The 17,179-nt window shown below is 40.8% G+C and overlaps 1 protein-coding gene across 1 annotated transcript; it reads left to right on the top strand.

The window, feature by feature from the left end:
- Positions 1-935: 935 nt before the first annotated feature.
- On the top strand, positions 936-9,832 carry xkr5l (XK related 5-like). Its single transcript, XM_041799282.1, has 3 exons — positions 936-1,471; positions 7,304-7,503; positions 7,697-9,832. The coding sequence occupies exons 1-3, from the start codon at positions 936-938 to the stop codon at positions 8,650-8,652; spliced, it is 1,692 nt and encodes a 563-aa protein (XP_041655216.1). The 3' UTR covers positions 8,653-9,832.
- The last annotated feature ends 7,347 nt before the right edge of the window (positions 9,833-17,179 follow it).

Raw genomic sequence — 17,179 nt, 5'->3', positions numbered from 1 at the left:
TCTGCACTAAGGAGAGGCTTCTGTCTAACCACTCTGCCATAAAGCCCAGGGCTGCAGTGATGGTTGCAGTGCAGTCTTTCACTTCCTTTGCCACCTACCCTACTATGGTGGTTTCAGGCTTTAAAAATAAAAATGCAGCAGCAGTAAATGTTCTTCCTAACAGTTTCTTTAGCTTTGCTAAAATCATGAAGAAGTCAGGGTGTTAATCCCAACCTGTTTTCATAACCTGTTAAACAGTCTACACGAGAGCTTTAAGTTTCTTGTGATCAAACTTGGCAAAACCTTAATCTCCACTGTTTCCAATGCTGTGATAGGAGGACATCAAAGAGAAGGGATAAGTGCTGTTAACTCTGATAGAGTGCAATGAGATGATAATACTTGTATTGTGTGTTTCCTTTATTGTGTGATATTTGGGCATTACTTAGGTGGAGGCTTAGGAAGAGCGTTTTAAGTTTTCCCTCTTACTGTTTTATCTGTCTTTGTTCTGTCTTTTTTAATTGACTAAAACTAAAAGTGGTCATTTAAATGCATGAATTCTAAAGTTTGTGTACTTGGATTACCGGGTATCTAGGCTGTTTCCTGGTTCAGATGAATAAATGGACCGTGCCACTGTGCTGCTGCTCCTGCTGTGTAAGTGGAGCTCGTGCTACCTGTGCAGGAAATGACCGATAATAACCTCATCTGTAACCAAACACCTGAAGCACCCTTTAATGCAGAGAAAGCTTGCAGCTTTTCTATCGTGGCCGTAAAAATCCTATTTCTCCGTATTATCAGCGCTGATCGATGAGCGGCGGTGACTCCCATCTCTCCTCCCCGCCTCCTTTCCCCTCCCTCTCTCCCGCACGCATGCATTCAGACCGACAGGCTACGCGACCCCCCTCCCCCCCCTTCCATCATTTTCCCATCTCTTACTCACTCTCTTCCCTACAACAAACATGGCCGCGAAATCTGATGGTGCACCCGTCTCTCTACGAAACGAAATCCCACCCGAGTGTCCTCCCAGGTCGGACCCGCGGCCTCCCCAGCGCCTTCCCCCCGAGCAGCGCTACACTCTCTCGGACTGCTGCTGGACGCTCTGCGCCCTTTTGGTCTTCTTCTCGGACGGGGCCTCAGACCTGTGGCTGGCCGCGGACTACTACCTAAGAAGGCACTACTGGTACTTTGCACTGACTCTGGTCTTTGTGATAGTCCCGTCTTTGGTCGTGCAAGTGCTGAGTTTCCGATGGTTCGCCTACGATTTCGTGGAGACGGCGGAGAGCGGCACGGCTGCGGCGGCCGTGGTGGCAGCGTCGGGAGCGGAGGAGAGCGACTTCAGCACCAAGGACAGCGGCGAGCGGGGCGCTGGCCGCACCGCCGCGGCCGGGGTGCTGCCTGGGCCGGGCACCGGGGGAGGAGCCCGGGGCTGCTGCAGGGTCTTCATGTGGCTTTTCCAGGCCATCATTCACATCTTTCAGCTGGCACAGGTCTGGAGGTAAGAGTGGACACTCATAACTGTATATGTGAGGAGTGGGAAATTACTGCCTCTGCCTTTGTGTTTTTAACGTCTCTGTGCACATGTATACCTAACAGCCGGCATCCTTTCCCCCTCAAGCTAAGCGCTTATGAGGCGTTATCTTTCAGGGAAAGCTGTGCCCAAAATGCCACCCTGTCTTTTTGTATTGTTTGACGTTTGTGCCCAGCCTGGAAAAAGGGAGACTCCACCCATCCCCCCCCGCCCCCCTCACTATAGCCCCCAGATGCGCTTTTAGGTCAATCATCTCCAGGGAAAATTATCAACACCAATCTCCTAGTGTGGAAAAATAAAAAAAAAAATCCCTCTGTGTTTTGGGCTTTGGGCAAGAAGCAGCCTGACAGCAGAAGAAAATGAATAAATGTCATGAGAGTAGCTTCCTATTTGCAGTGATGTGTATGTGCACCGCCTCCCTATCCCTGTGTAGTGTATTTTCAGTTCTTGGCTCGGGGCTCCCTCTCTTTATGTTTGTAAAAATCCATATTCTCAAATCTCACAGCAGCTTGCGAGACTGTGCTTGTGTTTCTCTCAGCTGAGCCCAAACATGTTTAATTATCAGGCGCGTGCTCTGAGAGGGAAAAACAAAGCAGTGTACACTCTGTGGCATTACTCTCACATGGATGCTAGTAGGTCTGTAGGTCAGCTGCTCACTCAGTGATGGTGAGCCCGTGGTGCTCAAGCCTCCAGTGCTCTGATGGGTTTTGACAGCGTTGAACTGCTGCCAGTCAGAGGGAGGCATTCAGCTGAACTGAAGTGGGAGGAGGGTTAGACAAAACACTCAAAGACATTTTATAGACACACTGGGATGTTACAGAAAGACAAATCATGTGTAATGATGAAATCAGATGCAAATCAATAGTTTGATTTATCTGTAGGCTTCCGTGTCTGTGTCTATCTCAGTGGTCTCTCTCTTCCTGCCTCTTTAGACGGCCCTATGGGTAATATATATTGATCTCTTATTTCCTCCTGGAGTCCTCCTCCCTGTATTTGTGTCCAAGAGCACATTAAAACATTGTGGCGTCACAGAATTACGGGTAATGCCATTAAAGCTGTTATGTGTGTGCTCTGTTCGTTGTTGCTGCTCTCTGACCAGCGGTGTCTGCACATTAAGAGGATTACCACTGTGTTTTACCCTCAGCTGTTAACTCAGGAATGATCCGTCACTGATACACAGATAGTCAGGTTGAACCGGGATCAATTCAGGCCGGCTGTTAGAATTAAATGTCAGCGCAGGAGAAGGGATGTGGTGTTGTGTTACAGACACAGACACACCATGAAGCTCTTTCTGTGTGTGCGAGGATGGATGGATCTTTGACCCTCATTACAGCGCGCATATGTGCTCTATTTTCTCTCTGTGTTACATCCCATGGCGCACTTTGTATAGCCGGAACCAGAACAAGAAAAAGGTTACACAAACTCCCTTGTGGTTCACTGGGCTTGTTGACACAGGGCTCCTTCGTCCCTTCTCCCCCAGGCTATTACTGAGACATTTATAGCTTCAGTCCTGCATGGCACTCTCTTTGAAACACTCAGGATCTGCGTGATGTTAAATTTAACAGTTTACATCAGGATGTTTCAATTATTTTTAGTTAAAGGACCAACTTTGGAACAAATTAGGTGACACAGGGTCAGAAATACTGTAAACCAGGGGTGTCCAAACTATCCAGTCAGCCCACAGCAAATTCTTTAAATTAAATGAAACATGACCCACACCAGAACATGAAGCATGTGCTTGACTGCATTGTACTTGTAAGTTTCTGCACAAGGCGGTGATACCAGTTAATTCTGTAAAACAACCAAGAAGATTTATTAATGTTTATGGATGCTGCAGGATGCAGGATACTGGATTTTTGAGGATATCCATTCTGCTGATATTTGCAAATTAATTTTATTTAACAAAACTGATATTCAGACCTAAAACAAACACAATTAAAAGTGTGAGGATGAACAAATTCACTCATTTTGGTCATCATTTTGGTCATCAGCCAGTAGTTGCCTGGGTCTCCTGAAATCTGACTGGCCACCCCAAAATCTTTAAATGATAGGCTGTTTGCCTTGTCAGCCATTAACCATGCAATGCATTAACCTGCATTCAGGAAAGTATTCAGACCCCTTTATTTTTTCAGTTTTGTTATTTTGCAGCCTGGTGCTACTGTCAAAAAATACTTTTTGTTCTTATTAATCTGCACTCAGTACCCCATCATGACAAAGAGAAAACAGAATTTTTGATTTTTTTTTTTTTTTACAAACTTATCAAAATCAAAATTGAAATGTCCCATTGACATAAACATTCATACCTTTAGCAACAACACTTGATGTTTTGCTCAGATTCTTCCCATTTCTCTTGATCTTTACTGAGATGTTTCTACACCAAGCCATGAGGTCAGAGGAACTGCCTGCAGAGCTCAGAGACAGGATTGTTGCAAGGTACAGATCTGGGGAATGCTAAAAATTGTCACACTGAAGGTTCCCAAGAGCCTCTACAATTCTCAGGTGGAAGAAGTTTGGCACAACCAGGTCTCTTTCAAGAGCTGGTTGCCTGGCCAAACTGAGTGATCAGGGGGAGAGGGGTCTCAGTAAGATAGGTGACCAAGCTCACGCTGACCGAGCTCCAGAGATCCTGTGTGGAGATGGGACAAAGTTCCAGAAGGACAGCCATCACTGCAGCCCTCCACTGATCTGGGCTTTATGGCAGAATGGCTAGATGGAAGCCTCTCTTCTGTGCAAAATGCATGAAAGCCCACTTGGGGTGTGCAAAAAACTCCATATGAAAGACTGTAGCATCAGGCTGCAAGTAAAAAAAAAAAAAAGTAAAATCCGTTCTGTCTAAGCAGAGAGAACCTAGAAGAGTCAGACTGATTAGAAATAAAACATTAAAAGCATCATTTTGTTTACTGCTTTTCTGCTAAATTAGACATATTAAATATTGACAGACTGTAATTTATAGTTTTGCAGTCTTGTGGAGGAAATAGTAGCAGTAGCTCTGACTTTTTTTCAGCTAACTTTAGATGTTTATAAGAGTCAGAGGTCTGATATAGCTAATGTAGCTTATATGAAATGTATATATTTTTCAGTAGCAGTTTGGCAAATGTGCATATCAGAAGTGGGCTTTGTGTTGTGGTGAATGAATTTATTTTTGCACTTTATTATTATATCAAAAACTGAGAGGTAACTGAGAATTTTTTAATGATTTATTTGTGGACATTTAGGTTTGTAGAATGGCAACACATTATAGAAAGAAAAAGGAAACAAAAGACAGAGGATAGGTGTTTAAGAGATCATGAAGTGGTCTATATATAAAGGAAAAAAACCTCATTATTGCATGCAAAGTGTGTATATTTCATTGAAGATCTGTTCCTCTGGCTTAATATATGCACTATTATACATGTTCCAGTTTTTTAAGCTGTATGGAGCTGGTCCTCTGTTCCAAAAGACATAATTGTCTAACTATAAAGAGGCTGGCAGTAAGGCAGTTTTTCTGAAGGCAGCTATTTGTAATGGCCTTTTTACTTGATTCCAGCAAAACCTTTAGGAGGTAGCCATCTTTACTCAGTCCAGAGGCATGTCAGAGACACAGGGACACGAGTGTTGAAGGCCATTTAATTTCTTTGATTTATAGAGGAGGACAGAGGATAGAGTCAGAAACGGGGATGAGAGAGATGAGAATGACATGCAGAAAAAGAGCCCCAGGCTGGATCCCAACCAAGACTGCCTGCACACATGAGAGTGTCCTTTTCCCCCATATTAACAAATCTTATGATTAAAAAGCCATATTAAAATCATAAAACTATATGATCTGTACAGCCATTTGAATATGAAGTCTAGAATAATACTCTTTAGCCACATGGACAAAATAGTCTGAAGATAATAGACAATAAAGTTACATTCTGCCTGAACTGGATCACACTCTAGATATAAACTTTTATCCACGAAAACATGTAGTTGACTTGTCATACTTTATCAATACCAGCAGGGAACTTATAGATTTTTCATTAATTTCAACAGTGCAGAACAGCTCTTTTCTGGTGGGACAGCTCTGCACACATCCAAATGATTTATCCTGATTGATGCATATGAACACTTGTCTTAATCAATTTATCAATCAGTCTTTATTTGCACTGCACCATTTCATAACCAGTATTATCACATCAGACTTTGCAAAGAGGGCAGCACTAGACTGTAATCTTTCTTAAATTCATATAATTATGACATATTAATCTAACATCCATGTAAACAGAGAAGTTTGGATCCTCAATCAGGATGATTCTAATCAGATTAAAGCTAAACTGAATATATAAGCATGGCTTGTTTGCATGTTGCAGGTGAATTTCACACTCCAGCACATATGTGCAGCTGCACAGTGAACCTGCCAGTGTGTAGCATAATGCATGAGTTATACAAGGACCTTATAAAACAAGAACAGGCAGGGGTGGGACTTCATGTCAGCAAAGCTCAGGAGTTCAGAGGGATTTACAGTCAGCTCTTTTTTTCCCCTCAGTAACCTTCAATCTGAAGTCTGGATTGAGGGATTTTATTGGGATTTCTTTTCTCTCTGCCTCCGCTCATATTTTGCTCTTTCTCACTGATTTTATTTGAAAAGAGATCGCAGACAAGCTCCACATTCACCCCCTCCGTCGGCCCGTACTAAAATTAAAACCACAGAGCTGCTTAGTTCAGTTTCAGTTTAATCTAAATCCTGGAGGAAAAGAAACCGGCTCTTTGGCAGGAACTACTGACAGCTCCCACAGTTTGGAATAATGAGTTATGACTTCTGAGAGTTTGTGTTTGATGTCCAAAAGTTTTTGAAGCTTAAGACCTAAAATTCTGTCCAATCAGATGTTTTTTTCTTACTTTAGTTAACCCCGTGATGTACATACCTGTCTCTTTTTATTGCTGTATTTTCTCTTTCATTGTATTTACACATTGAAGTCACTTTACACTTTATTCTGCTGTCTTCCTAAATCTAATGGTACTGTACATAAAAATTCAAATGCACCAGATGCACCCGTTCACATACAAAGAATTATCCTGTTTGAGTATCAGTATTTATATTTATTACTGTTTTTTGGTTGTTTTTCCACTCACAATAGAACCTGTTTTCAGTTTTATGAGCATGCATCGCTCGAAAACATTTTTTCATAACTGTCCAAGACAGTAATACACTTTAAAGATGATGATATGATATGAAATTGTGCCTTTGAGTGTGAGCAAAGCTTTTAAAACAATATTTCTGGGGTGCAGGGGCTGTGGTCCTCCAGGCAGGTTAACCAAGTTCAGCCTGTAGCCCTCTTTCTGCATGTCATTCGGGGTTCCTGCAAGATCTTTGAAACGTTTTGAACACTGGAAATTTAAGGCCTTACAAAGTCTGATTTTTACCAGTGAGAGGTCTTAAATTTTAGAAAGCACTTTGACTGAGATCTGTTCTTATCTAATCTTTGTTTTCTGGCCAACCTTATATGATTTGAAACATCTTCCTCCACAAATTGTTGCATAATTGCCTTCCAGAATTCAGGGAAATCAGTGTTTTAAAAGTCCTACCGCATATGTTTTTAGCAGCCTGAAAGAACTTGTTAGTGTGTTGTGGGAAGGAGCCTGAGAAGTTCACTGCCATATAATCAATCAAACAAATTCAGTTGTTCAATTGCCTTACAAGGGAGTAGTGAAGTGAAGTGACTCCCAAAATGTTTAAAAAGATTTAGAGACTAATGCACACCAATATGAATTCAGTAAATAAGTGGTTTCAGTGTTCCTCATGTCCATTTGACAGTAATCATCTTGATGTCTGACCCACAGGTACGTCCACGCTCTGTATCTGGGCGTGCAGAGCCGCTGGCACAGAGATGCGGAGCGCCGTCACTACTACTGGCGCATGATGTTCGAAAGCGCTGATATCAGCATGCTGCGTCTGCTGGAGTCCTTCCTGAAGAGCGCCCCTCAGCTGGTGCTGCAGCTCAGCATCATGATCCAGGCCAGACAGGTGTTCCCCCTCCAGGGTGAGTGCCCCAAAAAGACCAATCACCACACCTGTCAATCACACGTCTGCAGCCCAGGCTGCCACTCTGAGTCACTGCTGAGAGCAGGGAAGTGAGTGTTTTTGTAGCGGTAGGACAGTTCCCCTACAGCTGTTTCCATCCTGTTCAACTTCTCTTGCTCATTCTCGGTCTTCCTCTTCCTCTCTGTCCGCAGGACTTTCAGCTTCTGCCTCGCTGATTTCCCTCGCCTGGATGATCGCCTCCTATCAGAAGGTCCTGCGGGACTCCCGAGATGATAAGCTACCAATGACCTACAAGGCGGTCATCATTCAGATTCTGTGGCATCTTTTCACCATCGGCGCCCGCACTCTGGCCTTCGCCCTGTTCGCCTCCGTGTTCCAGCTTTACTTTGGTATCTTCATCGTTGCTCACTGGTGCATCATGACGTTCTGGATCATTCAGGGTGAAACAGACTTCTGCATGTCCAAATGGGAGGAGATCATCTATAACATGATGGTGGGCATCGTCTACGTGTTCTGCTGGTTCAGTGTGAGGGAGGGCCGCACTCGCTGCAGGATGCTCATCTACAGCCTGACTGTGTTTGCAGAGAATGTGGCACTCACCACAGTCTGGTACCTTTACCGCGGCCCCCGTACCTCAGACTTCTACGCCGTCATCATGGTGTGCGTGGTGGCCAGCAGCTACGCTCTGGGCACCTTCTTCATGTTTGTGTATTACTGTCTGCTGCACCCTGACGGCCCAGTCTCAGGGTGGGGTTACATTGTAGAGAAGGAGGTTCCTGTGGAGGCGCTGGTCTCACCGGCTTCCAGCCTCCCTCCTGATGTGGTCAGCAGCCCCCCCAGGACCCTTCAGAGAACTAAAGGGTCTGACAGGGAGCAGGGGCCGGGGATGGATGGAGATGTGTTTCAGGTACGACCGCCTCGGGGAGCTCAGGCTCCGATGACCAACCTCACACCAAGAACTGAGGGGCCTGTCATTCGGATAGACCTTCCAAGGAAGAAGTACCCAGCCTGGGATGCTCACTTCATCGACCGCCGGTTGCGCAAAACCATCCTGGTGCTGGAAAGCGCCGCCCCGGTCACGCCAAGGATCCAGTACCGCTGCCTGGGCACACCCAAAGAAGTAATGGAGTACGAGACCACCGTGTGATGCATTGACGGTGCTGTGACTCAGCTCGCTGCCGTGTGGACACCCTGCCTGAAATAAAACGGGCAGGTGGATGACTCCCACCGAGCAGTCTGTTTCAGCTCCACGCCCACTTGATTGCTCTCTGTACTGCGAGGCTGTGGAGACAAACAGGCGGAGAAAGAGACAGAGTGTGGTGTCTTTGTTTTTCTTTTTTTACAAAAGGCAAAGTGCTGTGATGTTGTCTAATGATGGTGCATATTTTGGTTTCTGTATCATTTCTCAGGTCAGGTTGTGGTACAGGACGAGGTCGATGTTAGCGGCAAAGCTCGCTGTTGTGTGAACTTAGAGAGAAGCACAGAAAGGCAGACGGATAGAGCTGCACAATTATCAATCAGAGGCACAAAGTCCTCCTCAGTGAAGGTGCTTCAGCACATCCTCTTCAGGGGGGTCGACCACAGAGACGAGCCTTCAACATGCATGATTACTTATGGCAGCTAGAAATGAAACATCATGAAAACATGTAGAAGAATAAGGGGCATTTAAAGATTTTAACTCACCTACAATAAAAAAAGCACATAAAGTTAAAATCAATTTTCCATATCTACTCACTCATGTTGAAGGAGTCTCTGAGAATGCTGCTTCAGGTCTACATGGCGGTTCAAAAGCAACATTTGAGTTGAATGTACAAACAGTTGAAAATGTGATTATTTGTGACAAGGCTTCAAGCATTTTCACCCTGTTAGAGGGATTTACAACATTCCTGTGGTACTATTTGTTTCTGAGGTAAGCTAGAACAAAAAAAAAAGAGATTTGTGTGTGTTTACAAGCAGCCTGTTGTTTTTAGAGACGTGATCACAATTCAGATCAAATACATCCTCATCAGAATGTGTACGTACTGGAAAATAGCTACATTATGATTTTCATTTACATTTTTAGGATGCTGATAGGACTCTTGACAGTTGTATTTTCATACTGCGCCCATTTTTCACATTAAAAGAAACAGGACAGACAAGAGTCTTCATGTGAAATAACTGTACAATTAAGGAGTATTTTCAGAGGACAGCACTGTCTGTTACTGTACTGTGTCCATATGATGTTGTCTGAAAAATTTATAAAGGGGAAAAAAAAGTTAAACTGCAAACTCCAAACAGCTTTGGTACTGATGATAGTAAGGGCGTGTCGTTGTCTTGGCAACACTACAGTGCTGTGAAAGACTATTTGCCCTCTTCCTGATTTCTTATTGTTTGCATATTTATCACACCTAAATGTTTCAGATCATCAAACAACTGTTAATATAAGACAAAGATATTCTGAGTCAAAACAAAATGCAGTTTTTAAATGATTTCATTTATTAAGGGAAAAAAGCCATCCAGACCTACCTGACCCTATGTGAAAGTAACTGCCCCCTGAACCTAGTATCTGGTTGGATCATTCTTGGCAGGTCATGTGAACTGATAGCTGGACATTCTCCTTCAGGGGTTTCTGGTAGAGAGCAGAACAGGTCCTGTTGTAGCAAAGCAGCCCCTGGCCGTCACTCTACTACCACCATGTTTGACTGTTGGTATGATGTTCTTTTTATGAAATGCTGCTAGTTTTACACCAGATGGGGAAGGGGACACACACACCTACCAAAGTGTTCGACTTTTGTCTCGTCAGTCCACAGAATATTTTCCCAAAAGTCTTGGGAATCATTAAGATGTTTTTTTTTTTTGCCAGATGTGAGACAAGCCTTTTTTGTCAGCAGTGGTTTTGGCCTTGGAACTCTCTCATGGATGCCGTTTTTACCCGGTCACTTTCTTATTGTTGAATCATGAACACTGACCTGAGCTGAATCAAATGAGGCCTGCAGTTCTTTGGATGTTGTTCTGGGGTCTTTTGTGGCCATGATGAGTCATCGATGCGCTCTTGGAGTGATCTCGGCAGGCCGGCCCCTCCTGGGAAGGTTCACCACTGTGCATAGTTTTCTCCATTTGTGGATAATGGCTCTCACCATGGTTCACTTGTGTTCTAAAGCCTTAGAAATGGCTTAATAACCTTTTTCCACACTGATAGATGTTAATGATTTGTTTCTTATCAGTGGTTGAATTTCTCCAGATCCAGGCATGATGCGTTGCTTTTGAAATGTTTTACCCTACTTCACTTCACCAGACAGGTTCCTATTTAGGACCTGTAGGGTAGGTTTGGATGACTTTTTTTCCCCTAATAAATGAAATCATCACCTAAAAAGTGCATTTTGTATTTATGGTCTGAAACATTTAAGTGTGACAAATATGCAAAAAATAAGAAATCGGAAGGGGGCAAATACTTTTTCACAACACTTTATTTTAAAGGTTGCATATTTCCTTATAATTTTCCTCATAACTTGCCTTGAAAGAAACATTTAATTTGGTGCTTATTTAAGGGACTAAGATGTATGATTATGTTTTTTGTTTTTGTTTTGTTTTGTTTTTTTTACAAAAAAGATTTCTGTGGAATTTTCTTGAAAAGCTTTACTTCAAACCCAAGAAAATATTTTTTCATTTTATACAATTTATTTCAAATGTATTACTTTAAAAATCTTAAATCTAGGTATGCACGATATTATCGACATTCTATCGATATCAACAGATATGACTATTTCTACCAATATTTACTACTGATATTTTGGCTTTAAACATCTGCCTGTATTAGCTGTAAATATTGGCTGTAATAAGATTATGGAGCTTTAAGATGGACCAAAATCATCTCTTTTTTAAAAATTTATCGTGATTTCTTACACTTTAAAGTGAGTTTGAAAGACTGGAATTTGTTTATTTATGTATTCTCAAACATAAAATTGTGTCTTTTAAGGTCTGAAGTTTTAAGTCTGAACAGTTTTTAAATATCTGTATTGATTTGTATATATCCACATATGGGATATCAGCTAAAGTCAAATATCGTGCATCCCTACTTAAATCAAATACATGCATGTGGACAGATTTTGCTGAAACTGTGCTTATACACAAGGTAACAGTAACTTATCATTTAACTGGCCTTGATTATTTGGTGGTTTACTGATTCAACAGCTGCTGTATTTTAAGTTTGTTAATGTCAAAGTTTGGAGGTCAAAGGGAAATCTGTCCATTTAAAGTCCAGTAAAACTGCGCTTTTTTTTTTCCTGTTTTCAGGGTTGCTTTTCTCTAGAGTAGTCACAAAGGGACATTTCTGATCTGCGTATGTCTGTTTGCGTTTGCGTGTATGTTTGTGTGAGCTCACACACTAGCATGTATATGGGTGTACGTCGATAAAAAGGAGGAAGAGGAGTTCTGCCATGTGCATTGAAGTTATTTTGAAACTGTGTCACTGAGATTTGACAGTTTTGTTGTAAACACTGTCCAGTCTGCTTGTTTTTTTATTTTTTCCAGATGACACTGAAATAAATGAATAAAAAGCCCACAGAGCACCTCTATCACACAAAGCCAGAGCGGTTTTAAACTATGGTGCTAGCTGTTTAAATCCACCAATGTAAACAACAACCACACAGTGTACCATGAAATGGGCTTGTTGTGGCAGGAGATGGGCGAGGCTGTACCTCAAACACAAAGCTAGAATCAAAAAGCCTTAAACTGGTCGTACCAGACTGTTGCTGTTCAGAGGAAGAAAAAAAGGATTAACAAGAAGGTGAAGACAATTTCATTATGTTGTTGTTGCTAAAATAAAGAGCAATGTGTTTACCTGACTTTTGCTGTTGGTGCCTTTTAATATGAAAACAAGACTAGAGAAAGCCGATCTGTCAGTATAGTCTGTACTATACCTGTCAGTGCTTGACTTCCAGATCTAATGCAAACATGCTGATGTTTAAGCAATGTGATATCTTTTAAATCCTTATTAATACCCAGTTTAGCATGCTCCTTGTGATCCTTGCCCTTTTTATTTTAACTTTATGATCCCAGACTATTTGGTTGTTATAATAACAGGTCAGTAGAGACAGTTCATTCAAAAAGTATTCAGATCCCCCTTACTAGGGTAGGGTTAGGGTTGTCATGATGGGGTACTGCGTGAAGAATAATGAGAATAACAAAGCTTGTTTTTTTTCTTTTTTAACCGTAGCATCAGACTGGGAAAAAGAAAAAAAAAATGAAAAAGTAAAGAGGGGGTCTGAATACTTTCTGAATGTATGGCTACATTTATTTGTATCCAGGATGCTGCACAAATTAAATCTGTCTCAAGAGGAGGAAAATGATGCTTTGTACCAGATTGGGTTTACCAGCTAATTTCCATCTGTTGTCCCTGGGCTGATATCTGGACAGTAAAACAGAAAAACCAGACATCTTTATGGTCACACACATACAAAAACACAAGGAGCTGCAATAACACTTTCATACAAGAGAAAAAACTACAGAAATCAAAATATTTGGTATTTGTTTCTAAACGTTTTAGAGCAGTTGCCAAGATGTAAAATTTATGCTAAAAAGACGTGTTCCTTAAATTCTAATTTGTGACTCCTTGAGTAAGACTGGTCAGGAGATTATTCCACGCTTAAATGGTTTTAGCCTTATGAAGAAAAGCATCACATCTGGGTATTTTGCCCAAACGATGCTCGCCCCGCCCCTTTCGGGTAGCAAACATTCAATAAAAATGAACGCTAGTCAGTGGGAAAGATGGGGTCATTAGGGATTTAAAAGCTTGAAATATGTAAACATACAGTTAAATGGTTACTGGGAGCCAAAACCCAATGGCCAGTGAGATAAACATATAAAGTAGGCAATTTATGAAAAAATACTTGCATCATAACAATACGAAATCAAATTATAGATGCACATGAATGTCTGTTCAGGCACCCTCTGTCACTCTGGACAACCAGTCCCGTCTTGTGACTGGAGATGTCACAAACCAACATCACATACCTTATGTGTGTTAGATCTTAACACTTGAATATGTTTAATAAGTTAGTGAATGAAAAAGTTGTTAACAGGCTGACAGACTACAACCACTGCTGTCACAGAGCGATCGCTAGCTTACAGTCATAAAGAACACAGCACTGGTCAAACATTTGCCTGATCCAGTTTAAGCCAGAATACACAGAACTCTTCTTTGACAATCTTATGTCATTTGAGAAGAATAAAAAATCATTAAATGATGACCTTTTAATTGTTTATGACAAAAAACTCCACAAATTGCTTTCTATTGCATTGTTACCGATGTTCTTCTTCTTCTGCTTTGTTGGGGTTTTTTGGCGGCTGGCAAACCAGCTGAAAGGTGCCCCCCGTTACCGATGTTCTCAGAGGTGTCAAAAGTATTCACATTCATTACTCAGGTAGAAGTATAGATACTAGCGTTTAAATAGACATCTGTAGAAGCTGAAGTATCAACTCAAGCTTTTAACTTAAGTAAAAGTGTAAAAGTACTGGTTTAAACACTACTTAAAAGGTTAAAAGTAAAAGTGAAAGTAATGTGGAAAAAATACCATTAAGGACAAAAGCTTGCGCTGCGTCACAGGGGCCAATTCCATTCTACCATTCCTTTCCATTCCATTCCATTCCACTCAACCATTCCAATTCATTCCACCATTCACTTCTACGATTCCATTCCATAATACTTTCCATTCCATTCTACCATTCCATTCTATTCTACCATTCCATTCTACCATTTCATTCCATTCTACCATTCCATTTCATTCTACCATTTCATTCTACCATTCCATTCTATTCTACCATTCCATTCTACCATTCCATTCTATTCTACCATTCCATTCTAACATTCCATTCTACCATTCCATTCCATTCTACCATTCCATTCTACCATTCCATTCTATTCTACCATTCCATTCTAACATTCCATTCTACCATTCCATTCTAACATTCAATTCTATTCTACCATTCCATTCTAACATTCCATTCTACTATTCCATTCTAACATTCCATTCTACTATTCCATTCTACTATTCCATTTTACCATTCCATTCTACCATTCCATTCTATTCTACCGTTCCATTCTATTCTACCATTCCATTCCATTCTACCATTCCATTCTATTCTACCATTTCATTCTACCATTCCATTCCATTCTACCATTCCATTCTGTTCTACCATTCCATTCTATTCTAACATTCCATTCTAACATTCCATTCTACATTCCATTCCATTCTACCATAGTGCACTACCCCACCTCCCCAAAAAAACATTTTTCTAAAGGCCATAATGACTATAATGTTATATTAAATTGTTAATGTTGAAAAATTTGGGATGCATCTGTTTCAGCCATATTTATTCTCATGGAAAATGAACACATTTTAGTACAATGCAAATACGTCCAAGAACCATATACAGTATGTGTACTACCAACCTCCTCACTGGTGCTTGTTGGGACATTTCGCTCCAGTTCTCTTGAGTCTCTGCCATGGACATCTTCGTACTAGGCTGCACATGTCTGCTATTTCCTTGCTGGGGTGTGACGTGATTTGTCATGTTCAAAGGTGCAATGGATCACGTACAAACCAATAGGGTGTCAGAATGGTATCATGTTCATAATTATCCAACCACAATCAAATTCACTCTATCTGGATGGCGTGAATTATCAGGACAGTTTTTTGTTTTTTTTATTTGTGTTTTTTTGAACGATGCCAAGCTGGAATGAAAACAAGCTGAAATGAAATAGGAGTAGCGAGGCTATTTTTAAAATGTAAGGAGTAGAAAGTACAGATAATTGCGAGAAAATGTAAGGAGTAGAAGTAAAAAGTCGGCTGAAAAATAATTACTCCAGTTAAGTATAGATACCCAAATTTCTACTTAAGTAAGATAACGAAGTATTTGTACTTAGTTACTTGACACCTCTGATGTTTTCTAACCTACCGCCATTTAATCTGAGGATTTGCATCATTTATCTGCTTAGGGGGCGTGGTCACAGTTGGAAGCGGGAAGTGACGTCTAAATCCAGTAGATTACCAGAACATGTAGATCTTGGTTTCTCCTTTCAAATCCAGCATTGTGTTTTTTCTCTAAAGTCAATTAAGACAATTATTTGAGTTAAAAAAGCTAGTTTAAGCCATCCCGTATGGTTTGAAAACTCCATCAGATGATGGGGAGTAATTTGGAGGCCCCAAGCTAAGACCAATGTTTTACCATTTAACTAAAAAAAAAAAAAATTATAGCAAGTGAACAAGTTTCTTCGAAGCACTTCTGGTAACAAAGCCAGAGAGTTACAGGACATACCCAAAAAAGAAATATAAACATCTCAATACCCAAGAAATCTTGCTCATTTCCTCTTAGAAGATTGTCCTTACTCAAACTCCCTACACCTAGATGTTTGAACACGTCTCTAAGCTAGGTGTAACTTGTAAAACATACTAAAAATTCTTGTTATTGCTGTGATATCCATTCCGCTGTCACATTTCACTCATTTTTATTTATTGTGTGCTATTTTATAATTTCATTGCTTCAGTATATCCATAGAGATCTACCTAACTATAATTGGCTAGATATGGAGATATTTGGGGACTTTTTGCAAGTTGAGTTGGAAGTCCTTCCCAAGGTCCGGATTGTGGCTGAACTCTTTGCCTCTCATCATTAATTTACGACATTTACCTCATTCAGTGCACACCTATAAGAACTACATCTTAAGGGCCCTTGGAGCATGAGGCCTATCTTTGCCTAAGGGTTAAACGGCCTATGGTTTCCAAACTTGGTTTCATCTTCCACTTTTACATCCACAAAGGAGCATGAATATATCTAGAATAAAATCAATGCAATATTTGTCCTGAACCAGGGAAATTAATCCAGATGAATACTAAAGTTATGGGAATTTTTCCTCTGAGATCCATGAATGAGAACGTATTTTAATGGTAAGAGATAGATAGATAGATAGATAGATAGATAGATAGATAGATAGATAGATAGATAGATAGATAGATAGATAGATAGATAGATAGATGCTGATTGTTCTGATTGGATTGAGTCTAAATCCCATCTATGTATGATGCAGAGGATCAGTGGATTAGCACAGTACTTGTCATTACTACATGCTGTTTATCCACAGAGGTCAACGACCTCTCAATACATTGCCCCAGTCTCAAACACTCTTTAGCACTCTTTTACAGTAAATCTACTAAAGCGAGAGTGATTGAAGATTCAGGATTTCCTTCAGCCTATTCTTTTCTTACTTGCACTCAGGGGATGGGAAAGCTTTCACACTTCTGTCTCAGAGAAAATACAGTCACTCAAGCTTCATTGCAAGTCAGTGGGGTGTGAAACCAAAATCAAAATCCTCAGCAAACTGTCACATTAACTCTTATGGCTGCAGGGAAATGGGAGAACAAGCAGCATTTTATCTGGAGCTCTTCTTTGAACTCACAATCACAGTTTCACATTCAGCTGACTTGTTTAGAAATGCAAAATAGATAGCTGGTGCCAGTTTCTCACAAGCAACAATAATCTGGTGTGTAAAGGTTAATGGATTAAACAAACTTGCCTGGGTCTTCTTAATTCTCTAAGTTAGGTTATTTCATGTTAATTTAACTACTTAACCAATGGGAAAACAAACTATTATTAATCTATTAGCCTATTATTATCATTTGTTAAACTTGTATAATTTA

Source organism: Cheilinus undulatus, linkage group 11, assembly GCF_018320785.1.
Source record: "Cheilinus undulatus linkage group 11, ASM1832078v1, whole genome shotgun sequence".
Lineage (NCBI taxonomy): Eukaryota > Metazoa > Chordata > Actinopteri > Labriformes > Labridae > Cheilinus > Cheilinus undulatus.
Note: the sequence above shows the minus strand (reverse complement) of the source record. Positions and strands in the feature narration are given on the sequence as shown.